Source organism: Falco punctatus, assembly GCF_963210335.1.
Source record: "Falco punctatus genome assembly, chromosome: 10".
Classification (NCBI taxonomy): domain Eukaryota; kingdom Metazoa; phylum Chordata; class Aves; order Falconiformes; family Falconidae; genus Falco; species Falco punctatus.
The window spans coordinates 13,396,253-13,411,601 of NC_137590.1; the positions used below are offsets into that span (position 1 = coordinate 13,396,253).

The 15,349-nt window shown below is 55.6% G+C and overlaps 1 protein-coding gene across 1 annotated transcript in view; it reads right to left on the reverse strand.

The window, feature by feature from the left end:
• Positions 1–361: 361 nt before the first annotated feature.
• The window catches only part of RBBP8NL (RBBP8 N-terminal like), a 42,281-nt gene continuing 27,293 nt past the window's right edge, over positions 362–15,349 (reverse strand). Inside the window, exons 3-14 of the mRNA XM_080403667.1 lie at positions 14,812–14,854; positions 14,202–14,297; positions 13,727–13,839; positions 12,533–12,605; positions 10,886–11,052; positions 10,316–10,398; positions 8,714–8,877; positions 6,832–7,651; positions 6,308–6,416; positions 4,136–4,197; positions 3,689–3,815; positions 362–2,500 (exon numbers count right to left, since the gene is read on the reverse strand). Coding sequence (XP_080259793.1) covers positions 2,382–2,500; positions 3,689–3,815; positions 4,136–4,197; positions 6,308–6,416; positions 6,832–7,651; positions 8,714–8,877; positions 10,316–10,398; positions 10,886–11,052; positions 12,533–12,605; positions 13,727–13,839; positions 14,202–14,297; positions 14,812–14,854 — 1,976 coding nt within the window. The 3' untranslated portion in view covers positions 362–2,381. The remainder of the gene's footprint in view (positions 2,501–3,688; positions 3,816–4,135; positions 4,198–6,307; positions 6,417–6,831; positions 7,652–8,713; positions 8,878–10,315; positions 10,399–10,885; positions 11,053–12,532; positions 12,606–13,726; positions 13,840–14,201; positions 14,298–14,811; positions 14,855–15,349) is intronic.

Consider the following 15,349-nt stretch of genomic DNA (forward strand, 5'->3'; position numbering starts at 1 on the left):
AGCTGCTGACAGTTGTGATTTAATGTGAAGAGGAAAACCCCATCAGGGACGTGATCTCTGGCAGAGGGATGTTGCCTGCCGGGGGGACGGGGAGGGTAGGAGCGTTAACCCACATGCTCTGCACAAGGTGCAACACCCCGTGCTCTGTCGAGGGTTGTCTGGGGGCTGCTGCGGGTACCCCGTGGCATCCAACAAGCTCTGCCGAACTGCGGAGCTGAGAGGAGGGTGAAAGCCGTCTAAATGCATTTTTCAGCTTGGGAGGTTTAACTGCTTTGCAGTATTCTGGCAGCAACAGCCCCCTCGGCCCGCCCCCCCCGTCCCCCGTCCCCCGCACGCTTCCTGCTCCTTCCCCGGTGCCGAAGCTAGCGGGGACCCCCGGTCCCCTCTCACTGGCTCCGCAGCAACCAGCAGCCCAGCCCGGGGCAAAGCCCGCGGCCCCCCCGCGGCCTGAGCCGGGAGCAGCCCCGGAGCGACGCAGCCCAGCAGGCGGCACTGCCCGCCCGCCGCACCGACTGCGCTGCCCGCGCTGCCCGCACTGCCCGTCCGCCGCACCGACTGCGCTGCCCGCACCGACTGCGCTGCCCGCACTGCCCGTCCGCCGCACCGACTGCGCTGCCCGCACTGCACGCCCGCCGCACCGACTGCGCTGCCCGCACTGCCCGCACTGTCCTCACTGCCCGCACTGCCCGTCCGCCGCACCGACTGCGCTGCCCGCACTGCTCGTACCGCCTTCACCGCTGCCGCTCCGGTGGGGCCGAGCCTGTCTCCCTCGGGAAAAACAGAATCACAGAATCCTTTAGGTTGGAAAAGACCCTTAAGATCACCGAGCCCAACCGTTAACCCGGCGCCGCCAAGCCCACCACCAACCCACGTCCCTGAGCGCCACATCTACGTGTCCTTTAACCCCCCCAGGGCTGGTGACTCCACCACGTCCCTGGGCAGCCTGTCCCAGTGCTGGGCCACCCTCTGGGGAAGGAATTTTCCCTAATATCCAACCTAAACCTCCCCTGGCGCAACTGGAGGCCGTGTCCTCTTGTCCTCAAACACCCTCTTCCCTCTTGGGGGCGTGGGGGGGCTGACAGCCCCCCACGCAGCAGCTGCCCGGGTCGAGGCTGAGCCCAGCTGCCCACCCCAGCTCCCTCACAGCGGGGGACCCTGGGGTGGCTTTCCTGCTGCCTGCTTGCCCTGGGGAGGTGGGAACGGGCTGTGGGGTGTGCAGAAGGGATGCTCTTGACAGGCTGGGTGCTGCGCTTGCTGCACTTTGCCCTTTATTCTTGTGAATGGGCAAACCAACCCACATTTAAATAGAAATAACTGCAGGTAAAGAAAATGATGGTGCACTAGGTGGGGCAGGCACCGTCTCTGGCACTTCTCCTCTGGTCTCCCTCCCTTTTGGCCCTGTTCTCCACATGTGTGCTAGGAAAATCCCAGCCTGACTCCCAGTGCACTGTTGTGGCTGCAGGGATGCTCATTGCAGCCTTTCTCATCCTATCCCAGGCTAGAATTGCTGCTTCATCACTGAATTAATCACTTCATGCTGAAGGAAAACTTCCCCATGCTCAATGCATCAGAAAAAAGTTGTTTAAGAACAGTTTACAGTTTATCCACATGAAAAGAAGATCCCAGCAATCCCACCAAGGTCAGTGTGAACTGCTGAGCTGTTGCTCTGCTGTGAGCCACAGCTGGGTCTCTCACACACACACCCCTGCCCCCCCACACCCTTTTCCAGGCATGCAGGACACCGTGGGGAGAAGGAGCACACAAGTCCTCCCTTCCAATGCTCTTCTCCCTGCCCTCTCCAGGGACATGTCCCACCTGCCTGCCCACATGCTGGCTCCTCACTTAACTAGAAAAGAAAACGTCAAACAAGATCCACACGTGTATGAAACCTGGGTAGGGATTTAATCAAAGCAGGTTTGTGCATGGGGCCCTGCGGCATCCAGCTTGGTCACCATCTTTCGGCCAGCCGCAGGGACATCGTACGTGGGGAGCAGGATCTGTTCTCCTTGCATGAAATCCCGGGGAAGAACATGGTCTTGACCCAGGGTGAGTGCTGTAAAGAGGGCATCTCCTCTTCCTCACAACCAGCCTGAGAGTCTGCTCTGGCACAGGGCTGGGGGTCACCGAGTGTGCTGCTCTACCAGCAGTGACCTGGCTGCTCCAGGTATCACCTGCACAGCTCTTCCTTGCCTAGGCTCTCCTGGGGCACTGAGTGAGGATTTGCAGGGTGCTCTACTCATTAATGAGTCCTTGTCAACTTCCCACTGCCTGGCCCAGCACAGCAGGAGGAGTTGCTCTCCCAGGCTGGGTGGGACACTGAGGTCTCCGAGCCCTCTCCTTCGACTTGCAGTGTCTGTGTTGCTTCTCATCCTGCCCTGCTGTTAGCTCTCTTCAGAGGTATCGTTGTGGGAAGTGGAGCAGTTCTCCGGTTCCTTCGTGAGCACTGCTGAGCACTGCTCTGCTTTGACTTTCTTTTTTCCTCTCACTGACTTCTTGGCTCCTGCAAACGGGAAGATGCCCGCAGGAGTTAACCATAGAGCAATGGATTTACATGTACAAGGTCAGCATGGGACAGCACAGGAGGAAGCAAAGCTCAGCAAAGGAAAGGTGAAGAGAAACCCGGGGCGGGGGGGGGGGGGGGGGCTGTTGTGACCCTGGAAACAGAAACAACTTGTGAAGCAGAAGTAGGCGAAGAACTGACCTGGGGCAGGAGTGTACCTGAGGGTACCCAGACCAGCAGGATGCACTTCTTGGATTTCTCCCCTTTCCAGTATGTTACATGGCACACACCACATGCTGAGAGAGGGGCTCTGCCTCTCCATCCCCCCATTCCTGCCACAGCTGCACCCAGCCCTCACTCGGGACATCCCCATGCAGCCCCAGAGGGTTGGATGCTCTCTGCCCTGGGCAGCGCAAGGACAGCTTCCTCCCTGTTGATCCCAGCAGCTGGTTTTGTAGAGCAAATCCTCTTCTCACTCAGCTGCAGCGGTGTCCCCTGAGTGAGCAGGCACCTCCGCAGGCTGGGCACAGCGCAAGGGGCCCTGATCGCCTCTGGAACAAGCTCCCTTCATGCTCAAGCAACAGCCGTCTCTGTGCTTGTAACTGGGTTAACACTTCCCTGTCTTTCCTGACGGTGCAAAGGGGGTTGCACGGGGTATTTCTGACAGAGCACTTGTTAAGGCTCGACAGCCACGCTGTCTTACCCTTGCCCTTATCAGGAGCAGTTTGATGCTCATTCACCTGTAGGAAACATGGGTACGACACGTTCCTTGGTCAGCAGGGAAACCTCCACAGCTGCACTGGAAGATCAACAGAGCTGGCAGAAACCTTTCTCTGAGTGTCAATAACTCACCCCTGGGAATTTGGCCTTCTCCAATCACCACCTCTCTGACTGGCTAAGCAAACACGAGGAACTTCGCCCTGTTATCTTAGGTGCTTGGGAGTGCTCCCCCAGCCACCATGTCCAGGCTCCCCTGGCTAACCATTAGCAGGGGCTCCTCTGGCTGGAGACACGACCGTTGCCAAAACATGGCACAGCGTGGCAGGGACTCAGCGGAGGATCACCCTGCTCTCTGCTGCAGGGAAGGCAGCTGGTGCCCTCAGGTGTTTCTCACAGGAGCCTCTCAGGAAGCAGCAGAAGTTGTAGCCCTGAGCTCATGCCATGAGGAATCCAGGAGGACCTCCCTACCTTTTGTCCAGGGATCCTGTCCTCTTTTTCTCTTCTTCTGCAGTGTGTGAGCTTTGTCTTTGATGCAAAAGTATTTCCCATCAGCCTGGGCTTCTTGTAGGATATCATCTTCATATGGGGCAGCCACCTGCCTCAATGAGAAAAGCAGTCAGTCTACAAACAACTGGCTTTCCCAGGGAGCTGATGGCCCGGCTGCACTGCTGGGGACCTTTGTGACCATTGCTATGGAGTGGTGACAGCTGCTGTTTTTCATAAACCCTCTTGACTAGTTGGAAAGGGTGATGTCTCTGACCCTCAGCAACGGGTTGGGTAACAGTGCGGGAATGAGGTTTGGCACCTCATGTAGGAAGAGCCATCACCTTCCGGAATGAGCTCGGGCAGGGACAACCTGTCTTACGCTTCTTGGACCTGACAGCCTAAGTTAATGGCTGAGGAGAGCAAACAAACCTCGCTGTCCGTCGTGTCTGGCTCATCGGATTCCTGCTTCCCAGAGTCAGCATCATTGTCATCTAAGGAGACACAAGAGGAAGGGGTTTTGGCTGGTGGGAGGCCCCACAAGCTCACGAGCAGATGCCACCAGCCCAGGCTCTGAGAGCCAGAGGCAAAGAACAGGTTCAGCACTGAATTGTGTGGCAAAGCAGAGGCACTGTGAGATCCGTGACCTGAAGTGAATGTTTATGGGAGATCCAGTGGGACTCTGTGGGGAAACAACCTCCCAATAAGGCTGTCTCTGTAGGACTTTGCTACCCTGCGGTCGCAAGCGCTGCCCCAAAGTCTGGCTACATGCAGGCTGAGAAACTGTGGGGTATTTACACCCCTAGACTGCACCCGCCCGGTTGAGACCCAGGTGGGGAGAAGCGTGTCTGGGAAAAGAGGCCAGAATGGGCAATCCTCAAGCGTGCTGCCGGAGCCAGTCAGCGGCTCTTGGCAGGGAACGTGCTGAGGAGCAGAGGAAGGAAAGGCAGGGGAGCTGTTTCCCTGCCCAGCAAAAGGACTTTGCTGCACACAGGCCCCAAGGCTACACAACCTCAGACACGTACCTGCACGCACCAGACACGCACCCGACCTTTGCACGGAGCAAAGCTGCCCAGGCCAGGGCCCGAGCCTTGCTGGCGGTGGCATCACCCCATCTGCACCCACAGCGGCACACCCCTGCTGGCCATGGAGGGGCAGAGAGGGCTGGGGATGGAGCTGAGCCCTCTTCCGAGGGGCAGGGGTGTTCCAGGACCTCAACACTTCTTGCTTCTGACTGACACCCAGGTCTAGCTGGGGTGGGACTGTTGGCAGGGCAGCCTCCCTTGCTGCCCCTGCCTGGGTAGGAGAGCAGACGGCGCTGCTTTTGGGCACTCCTGGAGCCCTTGTAGCCTGATCCCGTCCTCACTGTATCCTTCCGCAGGTTAAGGTTCGCTAGAAAGTGCAGAAGTATTTGTGTATTGTTTCCTGGGCTTTGTGTCAACCTTAAGGTGAGAACTGAAGAAAGTCCTGTATTCCCACACCCAGAATGTAATCAGCTGAAATTCTTCTGCTATGATGGTATCTCCTTAGTATGTAAATCACAGAGGACTTCCCCCCCCCCCCCCCCTTTTTTTTTTTCCACCCTGCAAAATCCTGCTCCAGTGTTCCCAAACCACTCCGACACGCCCAGACCAACTAATCCAGGTGAGCTCAACTTTCTGGCCAAGCCAGTAAGGCTGGTACGAAGCAGCTCTCTGTAGACGTGCTTCCTGCTCCACTCCCCATGGCTGCTGCCTCCCACCTGCCCGGGCAAACCGGGCACCCATGTCCTGAGGTGGTCAGGCAGGGAGAAAGCACCGCATGTCCCCAGACTAAGGACACTGCTGGTTTTGGGAATGGAAAGAACTCTTATGGGGGATGGAGCAGGGAAAGGGAGAAGAGCATCCTGTCCTACCTGCTGCTGGTACCAGCATCCCTCACTCCATGCTCAACCCTATGTGCTGTGACAGCACGGGGCATGCTTTGGAGCAAGGGGGCACACAGAGGGATGCTTTTTCCCCATGTAGTCCTGCAAACCTCTTGCATTTTTCCCATCTCTGCTGGGGCAACTTCTGAGCTTCTGCTTCCCTGAGAAGGGCAGGTAATGCTGGAGCAGCAACATTGTCTTGTCATGGCTCACCGTGGAGTGAGTTTTGTTAATGGGTCGGTGCTAAACTGACCTTTAGCTCCTGGAGAGCTCCATGGCACCCAGCAGCTGAGTTCAGGGTGCAGGGTGCGCTGCAGGGTGTGCAAGAGCACCCCATGGGTGGCACCTGGTTTGCACTGGGAGGTCAGACACTGACCTCTTCTCTGTAACAGCTGGGGTTATTTACTCCCTAGAGATACGGAGTCTGAATTTTGAGCATCCCTAGGGTTGAAAATTGAGCCTTCGAGGATGGAAATGTGAAACCTGAAGTGTCCCTGATGACCCAAAACTGCTGACAGCTGCAAGCACCTGGGTCCCTGGAAGGGTGTCCTGTGATGGTTAGTGACTGCTTTGCTCGGTGGGGAACGCAGGTGTGTGCAGAGCCCAGCACAGAGAGCTCCTGGATGTAAGATACTGTCACCAAAATGCACCTTTTGCTCTTGCCTTCTCAAATGTCATGTTTGCCTGCGGCTTTTTACCTGCTTCTCCCTTCTGTGCACTGACATCCAGTCTCACCCCGGTCTCTGGAAGGGCCTCTGGGTCGCTCAGCGTGGAGGTGTTTGTTGGATGTGCTCGTGAGAGCGTGAGCTGTAGGATGCAAGGAGCACAAATGCTGCTTTCACCAGGCAGGAGGAAAGGGCTGTCCCCAGCCCCTACACGGTGACCATGACACTCATGGGGAGCATTGCAGAGGCATTTCTATGCACTGGTGGTGCGTTGCAGGAAGCCCAGCACACCTCCTGCACCAACCTGCAGGACGGGGCACAGGCACTGCCTGTCCTTGGACATGGACAGAGACCCCGTGGGCACTGGAGAGGAGGGGAGGTGGGGAACGACAGCCAGGGCTGAGTAGCTGTGGCTTTGCCCTGTGTAAAGATGTCCCCATTGGCTTCAGATGCAGCAAAGCCATCCTCCCATGGGACATTAATGGTAGTCATAATGGTGCTGGACACCCTGGGGAGGGGAAGGGGCCACGGTTGATGCCAGCATGAGCTGTACTCACCACAGCTGCATCCTCCTCCTCTTCCTCCTCCTTGACAGCACCAGGCAGTGCCCGGGTGGCATTGGGCCAGTGGTAGGGGAAGAGCAAGTCGTCCCGCTCTGCCCCATGTCTCCCACAGGGGCCACGGGCTGCCGGCACAGCTGGGCTCTCCCTGGGGCTCAGGTGTGGGCTGCTGGACCCCCGCGGCTCCCGGCAGTTGTTCCAGCCTGTTTCCCTGCCACGGCCGGAGTCTGACAGATCCAGTGGCACGTCTGCACCATCGTCCCTTGCCGCCTTCACCTTTTCCTGGAGTTTGGAGCTGTCCCAGCTCAGCCAAACCTCCTTCTCTTCCTTCCCATCTGCAGCATCCTCCAGAAAGGACCTTTCCTCCTTGCATCCTGGCATCATGCTTGGCCATGGGGAGAGGGGCCGCTCCTCGGGCGTGAGCTTTGGGTCTCCCTCTGCCCGCTGGCCTGGCTGGCACTGCTGCATGAGGAAATGCTGCAGCCGCTCCCTGTGCTTGAGGAGGTGCAGCTTCTCCTCCAGGTGCTGATCCCTCACGTACACCATGGCGGCAGGGAGCTTCAGCAAGGCTGCGCGATCTTCCCAGCCATCATGTGACCATGTCCTGCCATCGCTATCAGTGTCTTTGGTCCGGAGCAAATGGTTGGAGAGGCTGCCACTGTCCCGGTCAGCTGAGGCATAGCTGCTTGCCAGCCCCAGCTGGTGCAGGGAAAGGTGCTTGTGAAGGAGGCAGAGCTGCTCTCTTCGGGCAGTCAGTTTTAGCTTTTCATAGGATGGAGAAATCTTGGGGGAGTCTGGTTTGCTTGCTGTTAAATAACTAAAAGAAGCAGGAAAAAAGTAATCATGTGAGTTAGAGAATTTTCATGTGATTTCCCAGCTCCTGCCGGTGATGTGCATGGTCTCTTCTGCTCTTTCTGTGCCCTGTTGCAGCTCTTGGCCTGTGCATCACACTTGCCTTCGGGTGCTGTGCTGGGGAGGAGGGCTGTGACGGCCACGGGGGTCAGGCAGCTGGCAGTGGGTCTCTGTGCTGTGCACACCGCAGAGAGCCATCACTATCCCACCACCCAACAGCACTCTCCTGTCCCTGGGCCACGGCAGTTCCAGGCAGGGCTTGAGCAAGTGGCAGGGTGCAGTGACCACCCACATCAGTGCTGCTGCTGAGAAGTCACTTGTCAAACCATGCCTTACAGCCAGAAGCACCCTAACTACGCATCACTGGGCTTTCTTAGTGCCTTGGTGGGCCTGAAGACCCCCAGGACAGAGGAAGAGCCCACCCTCCCCAAATCTCACTCAATGGGAGATTTTTACAGCCATGCTTAGAAGGTTGGTACGGTGCATGAACCTGCCCTGCAAACCGAGTCCCTGCTATCACTGGCTGTTTGGCAGCCTCTGTGTGTGTGAGCTGATCCCAGGAGCGCTTGGCAGATCTACTCCCACTCTGGGAAACTCGCTGCCTTTACAGGTGAACTCACTGGCTTTGCTCAGCCCTCTGCGCTGCTGAAATCAATGGGGAGGATAAGCTGGGGAAGTGCTGAGCCCTGCAGAAAAGCCCATTAGAACAGATAAGGAGGAGCAGGGATTGCTGCCTCCCGCAAGGCAGGTCCTTCTCCTCCTGGCTGCAGGTCGGGCACCCTGTTCTCTTTATGGGTCTGTCTGATGAAGCTGGAGTAATGAGAGCTGATCTCATCAGGCTGGATTCCAGCCATATTTTGCTGGTGTAAAGTGGGAGACCCCCCCACCCCCCGCCTCGCAAGGCTTCTGGAGAAGAAGGTGGGCAGCTACAGTGGCTACCGGCCACCTTGTCACAGCCTGCGCGGTGGGACAGCTGCCACGGGCCATGGGTCAGGCCCACGCCACGACCCACAAGCAGGTAACTCACGCCTCGAGGCTGGGGCTGTGCTCGCGCTCCGGAGGGAGAGGAGTCTTCCTGGCTGGTGGGGACACTGCTGCCCCAGAAGGACTTTTTTCCAGGAGGCAGGGTCTGGATCCGGGTCTCACCAGGGCAATGGTTCCGTGCAGCTGGTTGGCAATCCTCTGGGATGCCTGTGGCAGAGGGGACACGGTCCGGGTGAGCCGTCCTGCTGTGCAGCCCGGGCAGCGCGTGGCCAAGGGAGCCCCGCTGAGCCGAGGTGCAGCTCTTCGCCAGCATGAACAAGACAGGGAGCTCCTAAATCCTCTGTTTGATAAAATTCTGGTCAACAGCTCAACCGTATTCCCAGGAAATTTCCCCTTCAGGTTTTCTAGCAGGATCTACAGTACTCTGTTTCCTGGCTGCACTGATTTGTAGCCCAGGAGGGCTTGTGCCTCCTTTCAAGTCAAGCCAAGTGGCTTAACCAAGATAAGACCCTGCAAATTCCCGGACCCCTAGTCAGGCCACTAGACTTTATTCATGCAAGCTCCTGGCATGCACAGGTTTGATGGGTGTATTTCCAGTTGAGTACCCGGCTGTGAGGCCAGGACATCATCTCCTCCATCTGCTGTCATGAAAGGCTCTCCACATGTTCTGACTTGACTTTCCCCTGCCCACCTGGAAATGTCACCAACCCTTCCTGTGTTCCCTATTAATTATCCTCACAGCCTGCCTGCAGCCTTACCAAAACCCCTTTTCACCTGCTCTTTCAAGTTTTCTGTGGAGTTCAGGTAAACAAAGCCTGTGCCAAAACAGAAGCATCTATGTGGGTGTGTATGTGGGCCTGAGTTCCCACGACCAGGATCCAGGTCCTGCAGTCTCATCCCCCAGTGCCCAACATCACCATATCACTCAGCACCCCTCAGCTGACACACACACGCTGTGTTTTAAAGGCATGACAGGCTTGCATCAATGCACAAAATGGCAACCACTGAATGCCAGGCCCTCTGAAAATACCAATATTCATTATGCTGCAGATGGAGAGACATCTGCGATGCTCTTGGGCAGGGCTGCTGCGGTGTATTTGTTCTCAGTACCCACAACTCCCACAGTTTACATGTTCTCCAGGCTTTTCCAACACTCACAATGCTCCAGCTTCTTGCTCGCCCAGATAATGGAGAGCTAGGTCTATAACTCAGGACAAGCTACACTGAAATGTGGCTCAGCACAATCTCCCCAGGGCCTTCACTCCTCACAGCTTTCCTCAACAAGACATCTGAGAGAGGAACCAGGGCGATGGGCAGAGGAGTCAAAGATGCTAGACGTGTTGTCGTGGGGGATAAACGCAGGACCAAAGATGCACGTGCTTACAGCAGAGAGAGGAGCCTGTGCCAAACTCCGAATGCTTAGCTTGCAGTGAGTGGCAGTTTCTGCAGAGAGAGTGCATCTGGCATTTGGTAGGTGCCCTCCTCGGCTCTAGCAACTGCAATCTGCCTGAGTCTGGCTAATTGCTTCACCTCCTAAGTGTCTCCTACTCTTTCCCTACCCCAGTCTACCTCTCTTGATCCAGTTCAAATGACCACAGCGGTAGGGAAAAGGCCCAAGGACATCAGGCTGCCTCCAGCAACTCACCATTTCTGAGAGGCTGACTTCTTGGAGAACAGTGCCTGGGGAAGTCCTACTGCTTGGAGAGCTGCTCTGTCCTGCAGGTTTTTCTGCAAAAGAGATGCAACCAGACACTGTGATGGTCCTGCAGAGCTGTTGCAGGCTGCCCTGCCCTGCAGCGTGCTGGAGCCTCGCAGCCTCCCAGGGATGCCACTGGCTGACACCAACCACCTCCTACTGAAGATTTTGAGCCAAAATTTTGGTCTGGCTCAAGCCAGCACTGGATCGAATGTACCCTCCATCGCATGTGTGGGTGGTGGCAAGGCAATGACATGGTGGCGGGTCCACACCTGCACAGCACTTGTTTTACAGTGAGGGCACCCAAGCGCTCTTTTGCACTAATGCAGAGCAGCGTGTTTCTCTTTTGACATGCATTTTCCCTCCAGCAGCTATTCTGCCCATGGCAGCGTCCACCTGAACTGCCCACAGCTTGGTCTTTGCTCTCTAGACCCTTTCCCACAGCAGCTTTGCACCACGGCTCAGTCACTCTTCCCAATGCCAGGTCCCTCAAGGGTAGTGGGAGCCAGCAGCACTCACCTTCTCCCAGCTTGAGGACTGGCACGTCTTGGTGGGCTTCTTCTGCTCCCCTGTGAGCTGCTTTCTCATTGCTGGTGCTCCTGCTCACTGGGGACAGTAAAGCCAAGGGGGAGCTGGGGGTGGAGCTGCTTTCCCTGGAGGTGACTCCTGGGTGCTTTGTCCTGTCCCTATTGAAAGGAGAATCATAGAATCATTTACGTTGGAAAAGTCCTTTACAATTATGTTAAGATCCTTTAAGTCCTTTTAACCCAGGACTGCCAAGTCCACCATTAAACCATGTCCCTAAGCATCACATCTACGTGTTTTTTTAAACACTTCCAGGGATGGTGATTCCACTACATCCCTGGACAGCCTTCCTGAGGACAGAAATGGATGAGAAGGGGAGGAGAAGGAAGGTTTGAGAGTCACTGTACTGGGAGCTCTGGGTTAGAGAGACCAATATATAAATATTCATATTTATATATATGTGTATGTGGCTATACCGGATCCTCAGACTCACCTTCCATTGCAGCTTATCGCTAGCTCAGCTGCAGTGCGGAGCATGGGACAGAGCCAGCATGACAGCTCAAGGTGTGACTTCCCCACCTGGCTGTGGGTACCGTCGCAGGAAGCCGTGACGCTGGGTAAGCCAAAGCACAACTGCGGCTATTGCAAAAGGCTGTGAGAACCTGTGCGGCCCTGGCTGGGCTTTCAGCCTGATGCAGGGGTGGATTCAGCAGGGGGATGTGGGGCTGTCCCCCTCCACCACAACAAGCTTGTGGTGTTGATGCTCTTAGTCACTGCGAGGGAGCCACTGAGTCTTGGAGACCCCACACCTACGTCATGGACAGAGACCTGGCCGGACCCTGATGCTGGGACATGGGGATTTGGCTGGAAATGTTCCCAGGGAAAAGCAGAGCAGAGCAGAGCAGGAGCTCTCAGCGCTCAGCAAACCCAGCCCGACACACAGCTCTGAAACCCCACAGGCCTCGGGAAGCATTAGGGAGTAAAAACGAGAGTTTCTTTTTAAGCGGGTGGTGCTTCTGTGCTCCAAAGAAAACACATTTCTAAACTAATCCCTCCGTGCTAATTCCTCTGGAGTTTAAACCCTTGAGGAATGAGCTGATTTGTATATATTGGCCAGCCTGGCAGGTTACTTGGCTTTCAGCACACAGCTCTGCTGGGGTATGAACCTGTTGGTGCAGTTCGCTTCTCCCTCTTAACCCCGTCTTGGTCCCTTGCCTGTCATTCTCCTTCCCCCAAAACACAACCTACTCCCTGCAGACCCCCTCTGGCTGCTGCAGGAGGGGAGCTGGTGCCATGGGGGACCCGTGGAAGCCCAGGCTGAGGTCTGTGGCCAAGGCGAGCAGCCCAGGGCTTTGCTTCACATGAGCGGTCCCCCATGGGGGGAGATGTTGAACACCCTTGTTCCCCGCAAACTGAATCCTTGGATGCAGGTGAACAGGGAGTGAGCAAAGGTCGACAAGGACTTATATGCCGTTTACAGGTGTTTTGCTGTCTGACATCTACAGGAATCCATAGGAATTAGATGCTAAAATACCTCGGGGGTGCTGCAGTCTGGACGTAGCCCTGCTCCATCCCCATGTGGGGGTGCCTCAGTCCTTACCAACACCCCTTATAATGAATGAAACCCAAGAGAAAGCTTACTCCAGGCTCCGGAGCCTCTTCAGTTCTTCCTTGAGAGTTTTGTTCTCTTCCCTCAGGCGGTTCGTCTCATTAGCTGCAGGGACACAAGTCATGCTGTGAATTCAGATGCTGCAAGGAGAGAGCTGATGCTCCTCAGCACTTGCTGGGGTGCACGGGGGAGGAGGAGGGAATGGTTCCAGGTTTCGGAGGGATGCTGAATTCCCTTCCTTCTCTAAAAACATGCTGGGGGCTAAGGGATAAAAGGGAACAACTTTCCCATTCAGGTTTGGTCAGGCCTGGGGGACTGCTTGCAGCCTGTTCAGCTCAGGGGGGACTGTGACCCAGACGGGTCATCGTGGCACAGCAGGATGGACATGACCAACATTCTGCCTGTGAGCACCATGGCTGCCTCTGGCAAGCGGGTGCCGAGTCAGGGTGAGGGCTGGGGGCTTCGGGGGAGAGGGGGGGAAGGCCAGAGGGAGCTGGGAGCACCCGGCAGCTGGGCACCGCAGTGAGGAGGCAGTGGGGGAGAGCAGGCAGGCTCCCGAGCAGGGAGGGCTGCCACCTCGGCTTGCTTCTGCTTGAAAGCAGCTCTCAGGGAGCAATGGCATAGCAGGGGAGATAAACAAGGGCTGCTGGCACTTCTCCGTCCCTGCTAAATGCCTTATCTCCTTTACCCTCACGACCTTCCCTGGGACAGCCAGATCCCCAGGGAAAAACACTCCAAGCTGAGCGGTGCTGGGAGCTCTGCCAAAGGCTCGGGAGAAGATCCATCACACGTGTTGCTTGATTTCCATTTACCCATGCTGAGCTGCTGCTGTGACTTTCCTGTCTTTGCCAGAGTGTTGCTTCTGCGGTGCCAAATACATCTTTTTTCCAGGCAGCTGACACTGCCTGGCCAGCCTGGGGCTGCTCTTGGCATGAGCATCTCTCAATTTCCTAGAGGTGCGGAGGGCTGCGACCCCCAAGCTCTGCTGCTTCATGTGAGCAGTTACCTCTGCTTGTGGGGAACATGGGCTGCCATCCGCAGTCCTGGTCAGATCTGATTTTTCAAGACCCCCACACTTGCGTTGGCTCTCTCCCTTCTCCCCATCCCCAAACCCCTGCAGAGTGCCTGGTCACAGGGAGGGCTCATGCGCAAATCTCTGGGAGAGGCATTAACTGATCAAAGACTCAGCCAGCCAAAGCCGAGCTCACAGCAGGCATGGTACATACTGAGGATGAAGATGTGCTGCAGGCTCTGGAAATGGGAGGTCTCATACTCATTCTGCTTCTTTTTTGCCAGCTCCTGGGTGACCATGCATCTGTCACAGAGACCTGCTCGCAGCCTGGAGGAAAACCCACAGCCGGCAGCTTGTTACCACATAGTTCCCACGGGGGAAATAAGCTCCTGCCCTCCCCACAGAGAAGCATGAACACCCAGACCATCACCCAGAATTAATGAGGGGGGTTATCACCCGTGCAGCCCAGCCCTGGCCCTTCCACTCCCCAGATCCAGCCCCATCACCATCAGCTTAGGAAAGCTCCTCTGCATGTGCCTGGGCTCTTCCAGCTCTCCCAGAAGCTGAATATGAGCAAAAAAGATGATCATCTGTTACATCCTGCTTCTGGGAAGACAGCAGACCCCAAACTCCCCTCCTGGGAGGGTGCACAGCCACTGAGCAGCACCCAATTGAAAAATAAATCTTACCTGTTTTCTAGCACCTTCACATTTTCTTTAAGGACCTTCTGTTGTTCCCTTAATTGGTGATTTTTAGCAAACAACTCTTCAATTCTCTGAGCATCACTAATTGAAGAAACGGAACAAAGAGAAGAGGTTTATTAGATTTCTCTGCTAAATTTGTACCTTTATCTGCAGTGCCCTGTCAAGGGGAAGGATTTCTGCCCTGAGCCCGCTGTGCTGCTCACACTGCTACAGCTGAATTGCTTTTGTTTGTGTGGCAAGAGGGGGAAACTGATGTGTTAGAGCCCAGAGGTGCCCTGCGACACCCACCGTTGGAGTTAGCAGCTTTGCTTTGTCCCTGTTTATTCCTTCCCAAGAGAGCAAATGCCCATCGGCGTGAGCATCACTTGCTGGTGGGAAGGCAAACCGGAGCTGGGCTGTGATCACCCCAAGCCCTGCCTGTGCTGGGAACTTGCAGGGCAAAAGTCATCAAAAGGGTTGAATTTGGCAGAGCCAGAAAGGCGAACAGTGCTCTCTGAATCAGGCAGCCTCGGAGGAGTGCCCAGGAGGTCTGAAAATGAAGCGGTGTAACCTCCCCTCCGCCCCCCTGTCCCACCGCAGACACGGCATTGCTCACCGGCACTTCTCCGTCGTCAGCTCCGTCAGCTTGTTTTGCAGTCCTGGAAAAATTAACAGGGACAGAGAGGTGGGTATTTATTGCCAACTCCCTAGCACTCCGAAACAAAATGTAATGATGGAACTTCCTCAGGGTGCCTGACTTTGCAGAAGCTCATCAATTTATAAACCTTGTTTCCAAGAAGGAATAATACATTGCCTGTGTTAGTATCACAGTTTAATATAGCTGGAAAAGTTGCGCAAAATATGAGCACATTTTGTATTTCCACTATTTAATGACTCTGCATTTCCCTCCCACCCTCAAAAAGTCTGTTTCAGTTTTGTTTCTACTTATTTCTTGTTACAGCACGTATTTCCCAGGTGGGCAGTATTTTATAACTCTCAGGCTGCAAATCATCTTGGAGAATATTTACAGCTGAACAAGAATGGCTTTCGTTGACGGATCTGCAGACATTACATCTTGTCAAATCCATTTTATGCAAAGTAGATGCAAACATGTGGTTTAAATTGCTCAACTATTTCCTCTAACTCTCACACGG